The 21,233-nt window shown below is 33.1% G+C and overlaps 4 protein-coding genes across 6 annotated transcripts; 3 read left to right on the top strand and 1 right to left on the bottom strand.

The window, feature by feature from the left end:
- Nucleotides 1–2,879: 2,879 nt before the first annotated feature.
- On the top strand, nt 2,880–6,947 carry LOC139857118 (calcium uptake protein, mitochondrial-like). 2 transcript variants are annotated; one of them, XM_071845842.1, is made up of 7 exons: nt 2,880–3,244; nt 3,360–3,427; nt 4,371–4,594; nt 4,731–4,814; nt 5,240–5,453; nt 6,128–6,424; nt 6,512–6,947. In XM_071845842.1, exons 1-7 carry the CDS (start codon nt 2,923–2,925, stop codon nt 6,674–6,676), a joined length of 1,374 nt encoding a protein of 457 aa, XP_071701943.1. In that variant the 5' UTR covers nt 2,880–2,922; the 3' UTR covers nt 6,677–6,947. The 2 variants fall into 2 exon arrangements, with proteins under 2 accessions (XP_071701943.1, XP_071701944.1); XM_071845843.1 differs by lacking the exons at nt 2,880–3,244; nt 3,360–3,427 and adding exons at nt 3,726–3,865; nt 3,953–3,993.
- A 2,113-nt stretch (nt 6,948–9,060) lies between these two features.
- LOC139858297 (protein ROOT INITIATION DEFECTIVE 3-like) lies at nt 9,061–13,396 on the top strand. The gene is made up of 8 exons (XM_071847154.1): nt 9,061–9,334; nt 9,807–9,920; nt 10,166–10,299; nt 10,387–10,534; nt 10,694–10,893; nt 11,174–11,301; nt 12,142–12,386; nt 13,041–13,396. Exons 1-8 carry the CDS (start codon nt 9,119–9,121, stop codon nt 13,209–13,211), a joined length of 1,356 nt encoding a protein of 451 aa, XP_071703255.1. The 5' UTR covers nt 9,061–9,118; the 3' UTR covers nt 13,212–13,396.
- A 2,291-nt stretch (nt 13,397–15,687) lies between these two features.
- On the top strand, nt 15,688–20,249 carry LOC139857111 (protein PHOX1-like). 2 transcript variants are annotated; one of them, XM_071845835.1, is made up of 3 exons: nt 15,688–17,977; nt 18,239–18,446; nt 19,420–20,249. In XM_071845835.1, the coding sequence occupies exons 1-2, from the start codon at nt 15,904–15,906 to the stop codon at nt 18,385–18,387; spliced, it is 2,223 nt and encodes a 740-aa protein (XP_071701936.1). In that variant the 5' UTR covers nt 15,688–15,903; the 3' UTR covers nt 18,388–18,446; nt 19,420–20,249. The 2 variants fall into 2 exon arrangements, with proteins under 2 accessions (XP_071701936.1, XP_071701937.1); XM_071845836.1 differs by having other exon boundaries at nt 18,239–18,451.
- On the bottom strand, nt 19,727–21,233 carry LOC139857112 (uncharacterized protein At1g05835-like). Its single transcript, XM_071845837.1, has 2 exons — nt 21,102–21,233; nt 19,727–20,232 (listed from the first exon to the last, which is right to left on the bottom strand). The coding sequence occupies exons 1-2, from the start codon at nt 21,175–21,177 to the stop codon at nt 19,925–19,927; spliced, it is 384 nt and encodes a 127-aa protein (XP_071701938.1). The 5' UTR covers nt 21,178–21,233; the 3' UTR covers nt 19,727–19,924.

Raw genomic sequence — 21,233 nt, 5'->3', positions numbered from 1 at the left:
AGGGATTAGTTTTGTGGTCACTTGCAAGTAAAGCTTCAAAAGTTGGATAAAGAATGGTTATGCATGGGGATTATGGCAACTAGATTCCAAATGAACCAAAACTAGCTAGTTAATGTTCAAGTATCACTTACACTTTCAAGACATGGGCTAAAAGGTCCATTAATAATGTAGGGTGGGCTTAGAAGCCCAACATCAAGAGTCCATTACACTAACAAAGCCCAAGTTCAATTAATTAACAAATAAAGTCTAACAAAAGCCCAAGTAATTAACCAACAACCTTAGTTAATTAAAATAATTAATAAACTAATCATGAATGTAAATAATACTTGAAAATATTATTCGTGCAAGTTCCGGGTGTCACAAAGACGTTTCGGGCACTTAAAAGTCAAGTTCGGGCAATCATGGCAACATGTAAATGTAATAACGTACATTCGTTTAATCATACGTATTAATAATAATTATTATTAATAAATAAACGTTGGAAATTCCAGGGTCGTTACAACTATGATATTATTAACGATAATACTAATAACTATTTTAATGATAATAATTAATAATATTAACAATAACAATAACCATTTTTAAATAATGATATATATATATTAATAATGATAATAATAATAATAATAATAATAATAATAATAATAATAATAATAATAATAATTAGATAATAATAATAATACTAATTATAACTTTAACGATAATAACGATAGTAATAATAATAAAAATAACAATTTTTAATGATAATTCCTTTTATTGATAATGATAATAGTAATAATAATATAAAACTAGAACGGCGATAATAACGACGATAATAATAATTATTTTTAATAATAATACAAAAATTCAATTGACTATAACTTCAAATCCATTCATCGAAACCATTCGATATCTAGATGAAAAGTTCTTAATTTTTCGCTAGCTTTCCAACGACATGCATATCTTATACCTTATCTCAACCGCATACGTAACTAATTCATGATTCAACATATCCTATCTAATGACAATATCAAAAGTACAAGCATGCATAATCCTATATTCTCGAGCACTAGTCAGGGATACACTATTAATATATAAAAATTAAATTATGAGTACTCACGTATCAATATTGAGATTCAATATTACAGGAAAAGTACGTAGACGCAATGGAGATGATAAACACTAGTTTGACTTACGAGCAATACTCCCGAACCATACCCATAACCTCCATAGCTATAACCCATAATTTCCTTAGCTCTATCTCGCTCAAAAAATAATTTCGAAATCACTCGGACAGCACTCCATCGTAATATTTTATGTATACTAATAATATCTTGAAATAATACGGAGTAAATATATATATGTAAATCGATTGAGAGAGTTTAGAGAAAAATATTTTCAAGTTTCTATGAAATAATGAAACCTATTGAATTATATTTATAATAGATTTTTGAATTATTAAAGTGAATTATTAAAGTATGAATTATTAAAGTGAATTATTAAAGTATGAATTATTAAAGTGAATTATTAAAGTATGAATTATTAAAGTGAATTATTAAAGTTAAATTAAAGTAAAAATAAAGTAAAGGTAAAGTTTAAGTATAGTAAAAGTATAAAACTATGTACGCATAATACGCGTATAAATATATATAATATTAATTTAAATCGTTATATATACTTAATAAAATAAAATATAAATATCGTTATCTTTATCATACTGGTTAAGTAATGAGTTGTCAAAAGTGGTTCTAGATATTTATAAAAGTTATATACGTTTTAATAATAAAGTTCTTTTTAAAATGAAAACGTTTTTTTTGTCCGTTTGAAACTAAATCAAATAAATATGATAATTTTGTTTTCCAAAACTAAATATATTTAAGAATTATTTTATTTAAAGGTTAAAATAATGGAAATCGTTATATCATAAAATGTTTTAGAAAAGTAGAATCATATATATTCATAATAGGTTTCAAGTTTTTAAATTACAGTCTGTTGGTAAAGCATGGGATAAAGTCCAAAGGTTAAATAAACGTATGAAATCATCTTAATGAAAAATGTCGAGTTACTTAACTTGTCGATATCCAATATCTAAGTTATTTACACTCCACGTTCTTACTTATAAATCACTTTACCATTTTCCGAATGTTGTCAAAAAGAATAGATTTCTTAAATCACAGTGGACCTCATAACATAGACCCGTAATCATATCACAATGTATCTGATAAATCAGTCATTTGATATTATCTTCTAATTCCGTCGATAACTATTAGAATATATTTTGAAACAAATACGTTTATATAAAGTATTATACGCCTAATACTTTGTTAATGTTTTCAAGTTATAATATATACACATATACATATATAATCATGTTCGTTCAATTTAATGGTTCGTGAATCGTTGGAACTTGGTCGAGGTTTAAATGAATGTATGGACACAGTTTAAAATTCTTGAGATTCAACTTAACAAACTTTGCTTATCGTGTCAGAATAATATAAAGATAAGTTTAAATGTGGTTGAAAATTTACGGGTTGTCACATACTTTTCATACACATTGATTTTGCGTTAAATTTTTAAAAGTCGACAATTCTATAGCGAAACACGGAGTTGCACATATATTGTTAATTTAAAATAACATTTAAATCTTTTACGGGTTATACCTTTTAGTTTGACTCGACTTGCGTTTCAACGACATCAGCGTTAGTCACGAAATAATTTTACAAACTAAACACAATAAAATACATTGAAAACCGAATTTCCGGCGCGAAGCGAGAATTCGAAAACTAGTTTACATAAAATTCCAAAAAACAATCAAACCCAATAGGAATCTGTGGGCATTGCCCGTCCTTTATAAAGCAACATGGCGGTTATTTTCGCCGGTATTTTCCAAACGACTCACAGATTTATCATTTATCAACCATCGCCATCGCCATCGCCATCGCCATGTATTCTCTCCGACGATCAACTCCTTCAATCCACCGTCAATTACGTTCAATTTCCACCTCATCATCTTCATTCATCGCTACACCAGTTACCGGTAACTCCGATTCCAGAAACCCTAGCTTAATCCGATGGATTTCCGCCGTGGTCGCCGGCTCTAGTGTCGGCGTTGGAATCTCTCTGTACTTATATTCACCATCCGTATCGTCAACGAATGCAGTGAAATCAGCTATGAGTTTTGCCGATTGGTTGACTGAAAGTGTTGATAGAATGAAGAAATTTGTTGACGGTCAACCGTTGTCGAGCTCTAATTTTTTCATCAGAGGTAAAAAAATTAATTTCTCTATTATGAATATTGATAAATTATAAATTATTATATAAATATAAATATTATTATACTTTGTTGTTAATTATTGAAGATATTTGTGATCTCTATACAGATGCATTAAGGAGAAGAATATTTTTTAACTATGAGAAGAGATTGAGAACTTTAAGTCCTCCTGAAAAGGTATAGAAGTGATATCCTAAATTCCTAATTATATGCTGTTTATATCTGCTTAATTGTGTATGTATATGTTGGTAAGATAATATCCATTTGTCTAGTGTTTAGTGGATCTGATAACATGAGTTCAGCAAATATTTGAGCTAATTTTATTGCGACAAGTACAATTAATATCTAAATTTTTGACAGTTTGTTACTGTCATGTGTATGATGCACCACATTGCTTTGTTGCAGTTGATTAAGGCCCCTATTTATTGGTTATCTTTCTTGATTTTCTGTTTAGATTTTGGTAGGAAACTAGGAATCATGTGGTTATTTGGGCTAAGATAGATCTGTTGGAGGTTATGTCTTTCTATGAAATTGAGGACTACAACTTCCAACTCATTAACCGCATTTTCAGAAAATTCCAGGATTTGATCTTCTGCACATTGATACAGCAGAAGAGTAATAATTTATCTTTGCTCAAGTACCTTCTGTTTGCTGTTTCGTATATAGTATCAGTTTCCAAACCTTTTGCGTGTTTTGTCGCAGGCACAACTGGCCTTGGATCTAGCATATTTATGATGGATATGGTTCTAAGGTCGCTTACGTTTGAATCATTTTGAATTTGGTGTATATTTTTAATATGTGTCATTTTTTGTAACTGTCATAAAAATTTCATTTCAGTTTTTTGAGTTTTAAACCTGTGACATGAATGCTAAATATAGCGTGTTTGCTACTAAGAATACTGGGTGAGGGAAGAAATGGGTCTTTTAAGCTTTGAACTGGAGGCCATTTGTTTAGCTTCAAGTTAGTTCAGTATCAATGTTTCTATATTTAAAGCCTTTATTAGCTGCAGTCTGTTATATGCTTGCTAAAAAGAAAAGCTAACAGTACACAAAGTCAGATTTTTTATGAGTTTGTATCTTTCTGTAATGACTTACACAGATGAACCCTGTTTTGTTTGAAGGTATTTGAGTATTTTGCATCGATGAAGAGTAGTGAAGGGGAAACTCTTATGACACCAGGAGATTTGATGCGTGCTATTGTACCTGTGTTTCCGCCGTCTGAGTCAAACCTTGTAAGAGAAGGATCTCTTAGAGGGGAAAGGCAACCAGGGGAGTTGCATTGTGCCCCTTCAGAATTTTTCATGCTATTTGATGTAAACAATGATGGGCTCATATCTTTCAAAGAGTGAGTTAAATCATGTCTTTAGGATCTTTACTTGTTTGCCTTTCATTGTTTGATACCATTGCGCCTTTTGCGTATGACATAGATATGATTTCGCATTGTTATGTATGCTAATGCTAATGCTGTATTTTATCTACAGGTATATCTTTTTTGTTACACTACTCAGCATTCCCGAGTCGAGCTTTTCGGTGGCTTTTAAAATGTTCGACATTGACAATGACGGGTATGCATCTATCATGAAATCTAAAGGTTTAAAAAAGTACAGAAATAGTGATATAGTAATGGCGTTCATATTATTATCTGCTTCTTGTGTTGATTTCCTTAACATATCTGAATTTCACATATGATGAGATCACTTCCTGTCTTAATTTTCTTGGTCTCATATCAAGTTGTAACTTAGTTTTCTTAACATGGAGGTGAATCATAGCTTTATGGTCATCAATGTCAAAATAAGTTTAATAAGGTGTAGATTGTAGGATTATATGATGTTGATCCATTATTGTTGAGTCGTAATACAACCTGATAATAATTTTATAACGTTGTAGTAGCATATTCCTTTTATATGCTTAAAATGTCAGTCTGCAATTTTCTTTACATAGGAAATTTGATTGTTCTTGTAACTGATTAAGTTCATGTTTTTATCCTCAGAGAAATAGATCGAGAAGAATTCAAAAAGGTGATGGCGCTGATGCGTAGTCATAATAGACAAGGGGCTTTTCAGAAGGATGGACTTCGCACTGGACTTAGAGTAGCAGGTCATGTAGAAAATGGAGGGCTGGTGCACTACTTTTTTGGTGAAGATGGCAACCAGAAACTGCAACTCGAAAAATTTGTTCAGTTTATGCGAGATCTCCACCATGAGGTATGTATAGTTGTAATATATGCAATATTCTAACCAGGCAGATGCGTATCAACATATCTTGTAATTATGTATTTCAGAAAATAGTTATTTTGTTCAGTTAGTTTCATATCCGACTCCCATTAGAGGTGGCAATTTCAACCCATATACCTATACTGGGCCATTGAAAGTTTTATTTTATTGTAATGGGGTCAAATGGGTAAAGCTAACTTGTTTAGCTAAAAAGATATAAGTAAAACGGGCTAATATGGTTTGCTCCGATGAGTGTATAGTTTTGGATTTGAATCAAATTAACAAAAACGTGTGTTAAATTTATCATTGCTTAGTTTGAAAGTACGCACACATTTTTTTACAATACATGCATGAAACTTTAGAGTTGCTGGTCAAGCCAACCTGACCCAAAGGTTTTAACTAGTTAGTCAACCAACCTGTCCCGGCCACTTTTGAAATCTACATTAGATCATCTATTCAATATACATTTTTATTATTTGTAAGAAATAGAAATGATTGAAAACACTGTTTTCTGATTGTTAGTTCAATGTTACTAAGATATTTCAATAAATTTAAGGTGTGACCCTTATAATTCCTGTAGGCTACAACTTTTGGGCCTTGCCTTAAAAAAGTTATTTGGTTAAGCTTACCAATTTAATTACATAGTTGTGCTCTATCATGTGTAGATGACACGGTTGGAGTTCTCTCATTATGATTATAAATCATGTGGAACAATACCAGCCAAGGATTTTGTGTTGTCCATGGTTGCATCAGGTGATATAAGGCATATGAGCCGGTTACTTAACCGTGTAGATGAATTAGATAACGAGCCCCATCTAAAGGATATTCGCATTACATTTGAGGAATTTGAAAACTTCGCTGAACTGCGTAAGAAGCTACATCCGTTTTCTCTAGCGCTTTTTAGCTATGGGAAAGTCAATGGGTTTTTGACAAGGAAGGATTTTCAAAGAGCAGCTAATCACGTAAGGCATCATACTATTATTGAGCTATTTTGATTATTTAAATAAAATTGAGCTATGTTTGAAATTATTTGATCTGCTTGTATACAGGTATGTGGTATATCACTCAGTGATAATGTAATCGAGCTCGTCTTTTACTTATTTGATGCAAATAAAGATGGAAATTTGTGCTCAGACGAGTTCTTACGAGTTATGCAAAGACGAGAAAGAGAGATATCTCAACTCACCAAGTCTGGAGTTATGAATGCATATTAAGATTGTGATTTCGACTCTCCAAGCAAACACTCCATTTTGAAGGTATATACACAGCATCACAAACAATATCTTGGTCAAACAAGCCGGGATTTGCTGACTTCTTACTTACCCTCATTAGCAGACTTAGGGTTTTGGGAACAGTAATTTGGTACTCATATCTGTAATTCGTCGTTTGATACCTAATTAATGTCTTAAACTATAGTTTCTTTCAGGAATGTATAGTCAAATGTGTTGCTTGTTGATTATTGTTTAGATGTGGTATTCTTGGCAACTATACAGTTTGGCACTTGTTTCTTTTAGTCCGTTTCTACTAGAAAAATGCACAAACAACAGAAACCTAGGACCAAAGAGGAATTTGCATCTAACCAACAATTTATTGACATCACATATGACATGTATACCGAAAATGTTAAACCAAGTTTTAATAATCGTTAATGAGATATAGCAACGAAAACATCTTGTCACAATACTCACTAATCTGTTAATGAGATATGGTAATCCAAAATGTTTCACTGGGGATTAATTGAATGTCTTAGTTAACATTGACGTTTTAAAGACTGGTGTAAAGATATTCATTGCACCATGGCACCATGCCACCATTTTACATAAGGTTCACTATAAAGTTGGTTAGTGAATTTAGAACCTTAGTAACTTCATGTTATTTGTTTTTTCAGAAAGTTAAAAAGGTAACTTTTACTCCTTCAATAATCATAGCAATCAGTTGCACTAAACTTAATTTAATTGTAAACTATATTACAGATGAAGGGAAGAGGTCATTTTGTAGAAGGTCTAAAGAAGGCCACATCTAAAGAAAATAAAAATATTGGATAAAAGGTCTATTTTAATTAATGATCACGAGGACGACATCGATTTTGGTGAGGCGATGAAAGATTGTTTGGTTGTTTTGAAGGAGGTGACTGTGTTGCGGGGTTGCCGGGTTTAGCTCAAAAGGACCTCTTGTTGTTTGTTCTAAGGGGCCAAGTGATAAGGTTGATGTTGGAATTTGGAAATAAATGTTTGCGTGTTCATGGCCTCTCAAAAAAACAGTCGAAAACAGGAGGATTTAAGTCATGCTATGAATAAGAGGTTTGGGCACTGTGGCATGAATACAAATGTGAAACCTAGCCTCATCAGTGGGGCAAAAGTTGTTGGTTTTGGAAGGCCTAATGGGTAAAAAAAAAATAAAATAAAAAGAAAAATGCGGGTGGTGATATTTCTCTACGGTTGCGGGATGAGGTTGATGTTGGGGTGGATCTTCTGGATAAATATGGTCCTTTTCTAGAGGGTGGTGGTGTGTCTTTTTCGTTGTGGTTAAGGGTTCGTCAAACGCTTTCATCCCGGTCCCCACTAGGTTTTCTCACTGATCAAGTCAAGGGTAAGTTTCTAAAGCCGAATAACAAAGGTAAAAAATCTCTACGGGCGCGAACAAGAATTGAGCTCGATAGCTTTCGTATTGTTTTGTGCATGTTTGTCTGTATTGTGTATGGTGGTTGTTATGTTCGGTGTGTACTTTGTAATTGTGCGTTCTCTTAGGTTTTGTTGGTTTTAGTTTCGTTTGCGTTTTTAGAGGAGACCCGGTGCGAGATAGAGTGTTTAGTTGAATTGGTTTTGAAGTCTTCTTGTTCTGAGGCTCTCGTCGGTTTTCTTGTATCATCTCAGTTTGGCTCTTTCTTTCTTTATTGATGAAATAGTCTTTAGTTTATAAAGTCTTCGTTGTTTATGTCAAAAATAAAAATAAACTTACATTAATTATAAAAAAATATTAAATATTACTATTACTATTACTATTACTATTACTATTACTAATATAACTAATTAACAAAATTTGTCTTATTAGTTATGAATAGTCCTAATTAACATTTCATTTTCCACACACCCACTCCCTAACTTTTATTAAAATACAAATTAAACCCCCATTTTATATTACTATTTAATATTTTATTTTTCACACACTCAACCCCCTAACTTTCATTAAAATACAAATCAAACCCTCCTATTTTATACCTATATTCTAAAATATTATTTATCCCATCACTAACACTAAAAATATTGAATAATAACACTCACCACACTACTACTGTACTACTTTTTTTTTCTCTCAAACGATAAAAAAACAACTTTCATAAAAGGAACAACCCTTCAATGCTAACAAAAGATGTCGAAAAATATTCTTTTTTACAAAATAGATCAACTAACTTTTTTTTTAAAAAAAACCGAACGCTAAAAGAAGCAACTTTCACAAAGGAACAACCCTTCAATGTTAGATGTCAAATTTCGTCACCAAGTTACGGACTCTACAAATAGTTTAATCTATTAACTATAAAAAAATAGTATGGACTAATAGGGTTTTGTACTCCGTTAACTAAACCCTGGAATTGCATTTCTTAAACCCTTTCCCAATCGGTTGATTCCCCCCATCCTTCTTCAATTACGCCGTTATCAATGGAAGACGAAATAGCGATTGCGTCTTCTTCCGCGGATTTCGGAATCGGTTGCTGGAACCTTCTTTCCGGTAAAGAACACCTCCGTTACAGCTCCTGCGCCTCTCCTTCCCACGGCCTTATCTCCGTCGCCGGTCGCTTCCTCGCCTCTTCTCAGCTTCGAGATCCATCTTCTTCTTCATCTTCTGGCTCCGTTCTATTCTGGTCCTGGAACAAAGTAATTCACATTCCTACTGTACATTTTTTATTACTATTATACTCTATTCGATTATTTGACGTTTGAAGGTACACAAAATGTGATAGAGTATTCATATACCTTAATAGTTGTTAAAATTTCCTTCGTATTGATTACTGAAGTTTAATTTTCAATATAATTTTGGATATAAGACTAAACATCGTTTTAATTATTTGATGTTTGAAGGTACACAGAATGTGATAGAGTATTCGCATACCTAAATAGTTGTTAGAATTTCTTTTGTAATTATTATTGAAGTTTAATTTCCATTAACATTTTGGATATAAGACTAATCATTGTTTTCAATTTGGAACATTATTATTTTCCGATTTATAAACGTGTTTCAATAGAAACATATAGAAGTTATATAGATTATTCTTTCGAAAAATAGAGTTTTGAATATCAGAATCGAAGAAGAATGTGTTCATGTTAATGGTTGTTTTGTGTGTTGCAGCCTCAGGTAGAAGTTAAGAGTTTTCCAGCTGAAGCAATCAATCCTCTGGCATGTAATAGTGATGGTACTTACATTGTTGGAGGTGGTGCTTCGGGTGATATTTACTTGTGGGAGGTCAGCATCATACGCACTTTATTTCTTTTTATTATACAGCAATTATTATAATTATTTGTTCAAAGAATTACAGTGTCGAAATTTTTGGTGTGTATGCGTTGATTTTCCTCTCATTTTATCTTCTGTTGTCTTCAAGTTCTGATTAAAGTTTTTTATTTATTTCAAGACTTCGCTTTTTTTCTGAAAGTGATTCAAAAATTGGTCTGTTTTTAGTCTTTCTATAATGTTTTACGTATCTGTTACAGGTTGAAACTGGTAGGCTGCTAAAGAAGTGGCATGGTCACTACAGGGCTGTTACTTGCTTGGTCTTTTCAGAGGATCAGTCACTTCTGGTTTCTGGAGCTGAAGATGGATCTGTTCGAGTGTGGTCTCTTTTGATGTATCAATCGTTAACACCCTTTATAAATTTTAATTATAGTGTTCATGACAGTAAACTAATGCTTAATATCTGTATCTTTTGGGTTAGGATATTCGACGAGGAGCGGCAACAGAGAGCAGGACATCTTTATCATTATAGTTTTTCTGAACATGCTTTGCCCGTTACCGATATTGTTATAGGTCATGGAGGATCTAATGCAATTATATTGTCTGCTTCGCAGGATCGTACTTGCAAGGTTTATATCTTTTACTCTTACTATTATAACTAATATCTTATATGCTTTTGGAGCATATACTTATGAATGGGTTGATTCGGACATTATATCTTATGGTTATAGGGTCATCAAATGGTTGTTGACATTTGGGCTATATATTTAAGCATGACATTGTTACAGGTTTGGAGCTTAGCTAGGGGAACTTTGTTGAGAAATATAGTGTTCCCTTCGATTATCGATGCAGTTGCGTTGGACCCCGGGGAACATGTTTTTTATGCTGGTGGTAGAGATGGCAAGATATACATTGCAGAACTCAACGCTCAAGGCACATCTAACTACACATATGGGCTACATATCATCGGTACATTGTCTGATCAAAGGTATGTCGGTGCCGATACAGGTTCCTGATAATGTTACATAGTTTGTTTTTGCATGCATTAACACCTATTTGGTTTGAATATATATAGACCGATCATCATCCATGCAGATTCTGCTTTGATTTAATTACTCATTGTACAGAAAGCCACATTTTTAAATTTCTAGTAGTGAATTATCCATTGTTATTAATGATTTATATATGTCTTTGGTTAAACATGTGGAGTTCATGTTTTGTGTGTGATTAAGCTATCATCACAATGTTGTCAATTGTGTTTGTAACAGTAAGGCTATATGCTCATTGGCTTTTGCACTTGATGGAATTCAATTGGTTGCTGGATCTGAGGATGGCATGGTTCGAGTATGGGACACTAAAACTCATAATATCATTCGCGTTTTGAAACATGCAAAAGGTATGAAAATCTAATTGTATTAGCTATGCGAACGGGTCTATTCAACTTATGCTTTTTCTTTAACAGGTCAAATGGCCAAATTTAAAAATTAGCTAAAATGATATATTTTGTTTTAGGGATTATTCTTAACGACAACCCTTATGGATGTCGTTAACACCCTTAAAAGTGTTGTACATCTTAATAAACTTTACCCTGAAAATAAATTAACTGCTATGCACAACACTTTCTAGCATGTTAATGACAACCCTTTTAGGATGTCCTTAGAAAAATTCTTTTTTTTAAACGCTATCTCGACATCGAATACTCTCATTTGTCACCCACACACGCGTTAGGAGGAAACTCTTCACACACCATTGCCGCATTGGGTACCCGGTGTGATTTGGATTAAACCGAGTGGCTTACGGCATACACCTCTATTCACCACAACAGAATCCTTGAGAAAATCTCCCCCTGGATTCAAACCTGCGCCAACTAGGACTCAGATCCAGCCCAGAGCTTATGCCACTCAGGCAATGCCTCGGTGCCTTAGAAAAACTCTCTATTTAAATGCATGGAACCTTTTCATATTATTTCCCTAAAATATAAGTGGGTTTTATTGAATTGATGTAGTATTGTAATCACATTTAATACAATAATTACTAAAGAAAGTAATATATAATCGGAACTGTTTTGTGCAACTCGACTCAAACCTCAAAGTTACATGAGTTGGTCTGTTACCTACCTGTCCTATACTATTTTAGTGTTATAATGCTCTGATTTATGTAAAATGCTATTTTATATGTATGTGTTTATAAGCAGCTTTTGCTTTACATTCTAATCTCCTGGTTCGTTCATTATCAGGTCCTGTTAACAATATTCTTGTAATTCGACAACCGCCAGCTCTCTACCCTCGAACATCTGCAAATAATCAAGTTTCAATTCCAAAAAAGCTTCACGCAATGCCACCTGCACTTCAGAAATACACATCGATAGATGAACAAGCAGAATTCAATGCATACATTGCTCCTCGGCCTGATTATCACAGGCCTTGTGACGTGACCTACAGAACTATTGACTCGATGAATAGACAGATTAAAGAACTTCAGGTCAGTGTTTCCATTATTAATATTCATGCTCGTTGAACTGGTTATTAGTTATTACCTCAAAAAAATTAAAAACAGTTGTCTATCATCATTACTATGAAGTTGTGAATTTTGGTGGAAATTTTGGTGACTCGTATTTTATTATATCATTAATATTAATTATTATAATCACTTTTCAATTAATGAAACCAATATCACTTGTAATAATGTTAGTGAGTTGAGACTGTGGCAGTGTGACCACATGAAGTGAATAAGATGTATAAAAACACCTTATATTCCTACCGACCTGTATTTCAGGTTTTTGGCCTGACTCCGCCTGCCTCTCGGGATGGTTTAAGGATTAGGTCCCTGTAATGCGGTTTGGCTTTCCGCCCGAAAGTAGTGTGTGCGTGGAAAATGATCGGGTGGGTGGGTTATTCCTCCGTCAGTGATTCCAAATACTTGCCTTTAAATAAAAATTAAATAAAAACACCTTATATTCACCGAATGTGATTACTCACTTCTATATTTTGCTATATTCATGTTCCTTATTCTCTCAATACTTCATATGCAACAAACCCTTCATCCTAAGTTACTCTTTAAGAATCTTTGGTATCATGTGTTAGATGTCATTGACCGAAAAACATGATTACTTATGTTCTCTCACCTTGCTTTCAGCAACATGGTTCTTCTGGAACATCTGAAATGGAGTTGGAAAGACTGAAACAAGACAACAAAAGGTCCATGCAAATGGTTCAACAGTGGAAGAAGATGTATGAAAATTTGCATCAATATTGTGTTGGTGAACTTTTAAACGGAGAAGGTGATGACACCAACATGAAACTATAATTGAGTCAGCTCATTGACCATTTGACTTCAACAGATTTTCAGGTTTTTCTACTGTTTTCCTTATTTAAAAATCGGATACTACCATAGAAGAATTATGTAGTGCATATTTTTTCTCCCAATTATCTGTAGTTTATTATTCGATATCTTATTTCTTGTACGATTACAAATCTTGTTAATCAAAATTTTGCTGTCTAAGCTCCATAAATTCGCGAATTTAAAATATGGAGTTAAAGTTTAGTAGTAACGCCTTCATGTACTCTTAAAGATCTTTACTCATGCATACTCATTATCGTTGCCGCTACTTTTGAGACGATAATCCTATTAATTGATAGAAATGCTCGAATTTATTGTGGTCCTAAGATTCGATAGAAAAGCTCGTTTAGGCGTGATTGTTACGTACTAAAACTTCGTTTTCAGTATGTTTTTCATCAATGAATTTAACCTTTTAATGTCAAGTGCTTTATGATCACGATAAGTAATAAGATAAGATTAAAGATTATACCAGACGAGTCTGACCAAATTAAAGTTGTTACGTGCTACAACTCAAAAGGACAATAATCGTTATGTGTATGATTGAGTGCGCCAAATAAATCTTCACATGTGGTAATCATTGATGTGTATCTCTCTGCTATTATAAAAACAAAACAAAAAGATCAAGTTTTCATATGTTCAAAACCAATTTTTACGTTAAAGGACAGATTTAAATATGGACGATATTAGATTTCTATGCTCGTTAATACGAGATATTTTTACAAAATATAAGGCATTTAGTATTCGTAGCGCCAAAGAGATTTCTTACATTGGTGACGATACTAGAAGTGTGTCAATCTAGCGCCAATATTCTAGCGTGCTGATATACGCGAATTTGTTGCATTTTTTAGACGGAACATATTTGGCTTTTATGTACAAAATGTACAATATACTTTAAGAGTGAAACTTTATATTAATAAATAAATTAATTTATGTGAGTTCATTTGATGGTGACGGGGTATGTTATGGATATTAGTGAAATGTGATGAGTTTGAGAAGAAATGTTGTGGTAATGTTAAATTCCAAGTCAAATGTCATTGATAAAATTGATAAGATTACTTGAAGCGATACATAATTAATCTGTGTGTTACACAATATAAACTTTTTGATTTATATCACACATAAAAGTTGTGCAAATTTTACTTGTGTGTCCTATACTTCTTTATATTAATGAAATTTATATTTACAGATTTTAGTAATTCTTTACATAAAATCCACATGTTAAGATTAAAATATGAAAAAATTGACCCTACAATTACAATGATAAAGAGTGATACTACAATACCCAAACACAGAAAATATTACTTCGTAACATCAGCTTTAGTTTAGTTGATTTTTTAATGCTTAGAGTATCTTTAATCTTCATTAGTCTCTATATATTATGTTGTGTACTTGTGTAGTAAGTTTTTAAAAACGCTATTGCGAGGATTTCAAGTAACAAAATCACTTATAGGTCAAGTTATAATATTTCCGAGGAAAAAATGTAAAAGGTCAAGTTATGTTTTCTTATGGGCTATTGGGGGATTTGTTTATTTGTGTTTTTTTTAAAAAAAAAACTTTGGAAAGGAATATACGTATATAAATATGTTTAGACAGAGATGCTTATTTTCATATCAAAAACCATTGTTTTTGGAATTATTGTTTACTAGCAACTTGTACTTCTATGCTATTTTTACAAGATTCTTTCTATAATTTGACTAACGCTAGATGTAGCAATATATTTAATTCAAAATGATAATTATGAAATCGTATACAAGTTTTTATGTACCTTATAAGCTTATAGTTGTCGTTTAAAAAATAATTTTTATAAATATACTAGGTAATCAGTAAATAATAAACTTAATATGAGTTAAAAATTACAGAAAAAAACATTACATTACATTTTATAGTACTCCGTATTAGTACTATATTAGTTATATCTTTTACAGTATCTAATATGAGAGAGTTTTAGAGTTCAAGCTTCATTAGAAGCAGTAAAAATGCTAGTATATTAGATAAAAAATGAAATGTTACTCGAATAATCAAATGAGTAGCAAGTCATTTTAACCACTTTACTCGCTTATTCGTAATTTTATTATCACACTATTATTTCTTTTTTCTATGAAGTATGTATATACTTGTAACGGAGTATAATAATTTATTAGTGATTCTCGTATTAATGGTTTAAAATTAAATTTATATGATACTCCGTATATGATATGATCGATGTGGTATTTAATTTACTGTCCGATTGTCACTTAAAATTTAACAAAGTTTGTAGATAGGAATTAAATTGGGAGGGAGGGTAGTAAAGAGGAGTGGTTATTACACGCGTTTATTGTGAGACTGTTTCTTATAATAACCCAAATTCAATTCAAACTGGTTGTACTATGCGCTGTCGTTTTATTCCCCTGGTCAGACCAACCAACACACCACCAATAAGCATTGGCCCTCATTTACATTTCTTCCATATAAAAACATTCTCCCCGCCCCCAAAATCCGCCATCGATTAGGGTTTCGCTCTTCTGCACTTTTTTTACTCCATCACCTATATATACACAGCGATTCAAATTCAGGTTCCACCTTATTCATCTTTTTAATCTGTATACTTTATTATTTATACTTGATTCAATACATATTAGTCAAAGTTTAGGTTTAGCAGTAGCAATTAATTGAACCAGAAATGGGGAAACCTACTGGTAAGAACAAGGTACAGTCAGGTGTTGATAAAGTTACGAAACATAATAATAAAACTGAAAGAAGTTCAAAACAAATCGATGAAGATACTGTTGTATTCGTTCAAATGTCACAAGAGTTGAAAGAAGAAGGAAATCGATTGTTTCATAAGCGCGATCACGAAGGAGCGATGTTGAAGTATGAGAAAGCTCTTAAGTTGTTACCTGCGAATCATATCGATGTTGCGACTTTACGTAGTAATATGGCTGCTTGTTATATGCAAATGGGAATTGGTGAGTATCCTAGAGCGATACACGAGTGTAATTTAGCTCTTGAAGTAGCTCCTAAGTATAGTAAAGCGTTGTTGAAGAGAGCGAGGTGTTATGAGGCGTTGAGTAAGTTGGAATGGGCGTTGAGAGACGTTAGACATGTGTTGAGTATTGAACCGAGTAATGTATTGGCGTTGGTGGTCGAAGAGTCGGTGAAGAAAGGGATTGAAGAGAAAGGGTTGAAAGTTGAAGATGTTGAGAACATTGTGCCGCCTGATTATATCGAGCCGTCTGCTTTGAAAGCGTTGAAGGAGAAGACGAAGAAGAGGAGGAGTCGTAAGGTTGAGAAACAGAGTGTTGAGAAAGTCAAACCGGTCAAAGTTGAAGAAGTCAAAGACGTTAAGGTTGATGAAGTTAAGCAGATTAAGGATGAAAAAGTTAAGAACAAGGTTAAGAGGGTTAAGGATAAGAGAAATTATAAGAAGGTGGAGGATAAGGTAGTTGTTGAGGATAAGAATAGTATTACTGAAGAAAAGGTTGTTACGAGGACCGTGAAATTGGTGCTCGATGATGACATAAGGTGGGCCCAGTTACCTGTTGATTGTAGTATTGGTTTAGTGAGGGAGATTGTGTGGGATCGGTTTCCGAATTTAGAAGGTGTGCTTATTAAGTATAAAGATCAAGAAGGGGATTTGATTACTATAACAACTACTGCTGAGTTGCGATTGGCTGAATCGTCCAGTGATAGTCAAGGCTCATTCAGACTGTATTTGGTTGAAGTTAGTCCAGATAAAGAACCATCTTACGAGGGTTATGCTAGTAATGATTTTCCTAAAGCTAATAGTTTGATATCAAGTGTTTCTGAAAATGGAAATGTTGGGAAAATTAGGGAAGTTGAAAAGGTTACAACTTGTGTTGAAGACTGGATTGTACAATTTGCTAGGCTTTTTAAAGATCATGTGGGATTGGAGTCCGATTCATATTTGGATCTTCATGAGTTAGGAATGGAATTGTACTCCGAAGCAATTGAAGAAACGGTTACAACCGAAAACGCTCAAAAGATTTTTGATATTGCTGGAGGGAAGTTTCAAGAAATGGCTGCTTTAGGTTTGTTTAATTTAGGGAATGTTCATATGAACAAGGCAAGAAAGTGGGTGGATCTTACAGAAGATGGGACCAAAGAGTCGAACTTAGAGGAAGTAAAGAAAGCATATGAATGGGCAGAAAGAGAGGAAGTAAAGAAAGCATATGAATGGGCAGAAAGGGAATATGTAAAAGCCGCTTTACGATACGAAGAGTCAATAAAGGTCAAACCTGACTTTTATGAAGGGTTTCTTGCACTCGGGCAGCAACAGTTTGAACAAGCTAAGCTTTGTTGGTGTTATGCGGTTGGAACCAATACTGATTTAGAGTCGGGGCCTTCGGTTAAGATCTTGGAGCTTTATAATAAGGCTGAGGACAGCATGGAACATGGAATGCAGATTTGGGAAGAGTTGGAGGAACAAAGATTAAATGGGTTGAGTTTGTATGATAAATATAGGGACGATTTAGTCAATTTGGGTTTGGACGGGTTTTTAAAAGATGTGTCTAGTGATGAAGCTGCTGAGCAAGCTGCACATATGAAATCACAGATGTATATATTGTGGGGTACTTTGCTTTATGAACGATCTGTTGTGGAATTTAAGATGGGTTTGTCTGCTTGGGAAGAATCTTTGGCTGCCTCAGTTGAAAAGTATGAACTTGCTGGTGCATCATCAACAGATCTTGCAGTGATTGTAAAGAACCATTGCTCTAATGCAACAACTTCAGAAGGTAATTTAGACCCTTTAAATGAGAAATTTGCAGCAAAATACAACGTTTTTTTTACTTAAATTATAATTCGGTGACTTAAACTCTGATAATCATTGACAAAAACATGCACAAATGCAGGTCTTTTTTTCCATAGTAAGAAATGAAATGAATGTATGTAGCTATGTATTGCAGTTATTCTTTTAAGAATCACATTTATATACGAAATAATTGTTTTTAGAGAAATGGAATGTTTTACTTACTTTAAAACTTGCGCAAGTGCAGGTCTTGGTTTCAAAATTGATGAAATAGTTCAGGCATGGAATGAAATGTATGATGTTAAGCGGTGGCAGACTGGTGTTCCGTCTTTTCGTTTGGAACCGCTGTTTCGGCGCCGTGTCTCAAAACTACACACACAAGTGGAACATCTCTGAGAACAATCATTAAATGCATAATGTGTTATAGTCATTGCATAGAGCTATATGGATTTCAAGTAAGGTTGCTAACCCTTTGTCTAGTTTAGCTTTCTGTTTAACTAGGACACCTACTTTTTTTCTATACTTATTGCATCATAGTAAGGATATGGTTTGATGTTGACGGTACCTGGTTTTAGTTGACTTCCTGCATAAGACAATAGGTATATGCATTTTGTTTTGCATATGCAACTCAAATGATATTACTGAAGACTTCAGTTTTTTCACTTTTTCTGTTGAATTAGGTATTCAGTTGTAATTCTGAAAGAGCAATACTCACTACTTTAGTGTGCATTTTAGTATCATCATTCTGGTCTACTGTATGATTGGCCGATTAGGCTGCTGTTCTGAACCTGCTATGTTGTTTGGTTATTGTACAAAAGAACTAAAAAAGGGTGTTCTGGCTTTAGATAGGCTCTACAAAGCTGCATATAGGGAGTCTATTCGTTTTGTTTGGTTTGACGAAACTAAGTTGTACTCTTGGATTTAGAATAAAGGTAGAAGGTTTTCCCTGTTCGGGCTACCTGGGAGTGGGAGGGCGAGTAATCCGACCCCATTCTCTGATGTACGCATCCCAGCATGATTACTCCCTGGCTGTTTCCATCTCATCCTTGATCACCCCCAAATATTCGTCACAAGATTCGAACCTGAGACCTCTTGCAAGGAACTCAGGTCCCCAACCAGTTGGGATGGGTTGGGAATATATATGTTCTTTTGTAGTGCCACCTCAGGCTAGATTCATCAATTTGTTTTGCTTTCAAGCTCCGAGTTTGTGTGTTTATTGTTTGGTTAAATTGGACTACCTTATATTGGAAATTGTTAGGGATGTACAACTATTGAAATTAGGGAACATCTAAAAAATATTCTACGTTTCACGCTCTTATGATATTCACTCCATACTTATTGCTGTTTTACTATCTAATTTACTATGATCATACAATCAATGCATCTGAACAAATTGACCATTAACATGAAACAATTGATGTATTTCAGGTTTTTTTATAGATTGACGTCTTCAGCTTCAGTTCTATTTTTTCACAATTGGAAGTGAAAAAATTCAAGAGTTTGCAGCATTTTGTTTCCTTTTCTGTTTGTTTGCAGCACGAGGTGTGCTTCTTTTGGCAAGAAGCTACTTATTCATCATCATTTTTTGCTCTGGGGTCGAGTAAATTATCAAGACTACACAGATATTACATATCAAGTAAACATAGTTTGTGAGAATAAGTATTGCGTGTAGAATGAAAATATAGCTATAAACATTCATTTCGAATTGTTACAGGGCGAATTGGGTTGCAAAGTTTGTAATTTTTTAAAAATGTTTCTTCAGGATATATTGAATCTTTTGTGCACACTTGTTGATAATCACTTTCTTTTTAAATTATTCAAGTTTTATCAGCTTTAAATGTATATTAAAATGTCACCAAATAAATACAACCAGAAACTACTTTCTTATAATACAAATTAGACACGTAAACTGCGAAAGCTACTTGAAGTCCCCTCAGCAATTGACTTGAGATGAAATCGGCACGAAAATGAAAGGTGGGTCCCAAGCATAAAGAAACTGGACCGTCGAAAAAGGTGCAATTGGCCGGCCTCCATTAACGCTGCAGTTATTACCGATGGGTGCGAAAACATCTGGATCAACTTTCTCGACGGTTTCAAAACCGTCACAAGAGACGGTAAGGGCTTGCTGAGGGCATTTGCATGTGTTTATGAAACTAACATTCCATTCTTGTTTACCTTGTATTTGTGTAGATGTTCTTTCTGTCCCAATTGTTATGTCTTTTAGTTCACATTGACAGAGACCTATAAAGAAAAAAATGGTTAGCAACATGTGGATAAACTCATACACATAACCAGTTTAAATAACAAATGTGTATATGGTATGTAAAGATTTCTTTTTGGTATTTTTATGGTTTTATACAAGGAAATAAACATAACATATATAACTTAACTATCATATTAAAATTACAAATAGAATTCATCATTTTTTTGGTTGAGAGCTTATTAGTTTAAGATGTGTTTTCATGATACAATAGAATAGAAGTTTAGAAAACGTCTATATGAATGTACCGTTTTCCAGTATAACAATTTCAAAATACAAAAAGATTTTAAGAAATACAAGTATATTTTTTTGCAAAGGGAAATTTGACTTTTTTTATTATAAAACTAGAACTTGTTTCTGATAAACCCTTTGTAAAAACTCCTTTAAATAGTTCCACTTTCAAGTTTCCATACAAGTTGAATGTTTCGGAATAAGTTATGGATCAATTATAATTAGATCATTACTAGTTCATGATATAGAATTCAAACAAAAATACAAGTGTAAATATTCGTATTCCATACAACATACATCACATGCAATTTTGAAATACTAGTATTTTACAAGATTTCAAAAAGGATATGCATTGTTTCTGAAGCATATCATATAATATGGTATATCATAGGGTGATATATACACTTCAAATTCATAAAAGCAAACAATTAACATTAATAATGTAATAACAAATTTCCGAATTAAAAGATAACAAACAATAAACGAAATTTCCTCCTCCGAATCACTCTATTCGTTGAAGTAATAGTTGAGCAAGAATCAAACTGGTTTGTAAGTTTATAAATTTGCATTGAAAGTTTGATATGTGTTTAGAAAGATGATAGATAAGTAAAATACTCACCTTTGATGATAAGATTGAAAAAAAGAAATGCAAAAATGGAATGAATAATTGAAGCCATTGTTGCCTTTGTTGCCATGACTATGATGCTTTATCTCTCAAAGTTTGATGAGTTATAGTTTGTGGATTGTGTAC

The sequence above is a fragment of the Rutidosis leptorrhynchoides genome, chromosome 7 (assembly GCF_046630445.1).
Source record: "Rutidosis leptorrhynchoides isolate AG116_Rl617_1_P2 chromosome 7, CSIRO_AGI_Rlap_v1, whole genome shotgun sequence".
Lineage (NCBI taxonomy): Eukaryota > Viridiplantae > Streptophyta > Magnoliopsida > Asterales > Asteraceae > Rutidosis > Rutidosis leptorrhynchoides.
The sequence above is the reverse complement of the archived record's forward strand: the minus strand, read 5'-3'. Positions and strand labels throughout refer to the sequence as shown.

Coding starts and splice junctions, on each gene's coding strand:
- LOC139858297 (XM_071847154.1), top strand. CDS start 9,119: ATGGAAGACGAAATAGCGATTGCGTCTTCTTCCGCGGATTTCGGAATC. Junction 9,921..10,165: donor GTGATATTTACTTGTGGGAG/GTCAGCATCATA, acceptor TATCTGTTACAG/GTTGAAACTGGTAGGCTGCT. Junction 10,894..11,173: donor GGTACATTGTCTGATCAAAG/GTATGTCGGTGC, acceptor TGTTTGTAACAG/TAAGGCTATATGCTCATTGG.
- LOC139857111 (XM_071845835.1), top strand. CDS start 15,904: ATGGGGAAACCTACTGGTAAGAACAAGGTACAGTCAGGTGTTGATAAA. Junction 17,978..18,238: donor TAATGCAACAACTTCAGAAG/GTAATTTAGACC, acceptor GCGCAAGTGCAG/GTCTTGGTTTCAAAATTGAT.
- LOC139857112 (XM_071845837.1), bottom strand. CDS start 21,177: ATGGCAACAAAGGCAACAATGGCTTCAATTATTCATTCCATTTTTGCA. Junction 20,233..21,101: donor TTTCAATCTTATCATCAAAG/GTGAGTATTTTA, acceptor TTTTCTTTATAG/GTCTCTGTCAATGTGAACTA.
- LOC139857118 (XM_071845842.1), top strand. CDS start 2,923: ATGTATTCTCTCCGACGATCAACTCCTTCAATCCACCGTCAATTACGT. Junction 4,595..4,730: donor GGGCTCATATCTTTCAAAGA/GTGAGTTAAATC, acceptor TTTTATCTACAG/GTATATCTTTTTTGTTACAC. Junction 5,454..6,127: donor TGCGAGATCTCCACCATGAG/GTATGTATAGTT, acceptor TATCATGTGTAG/ATGACACGGTTGGAGTTCTC.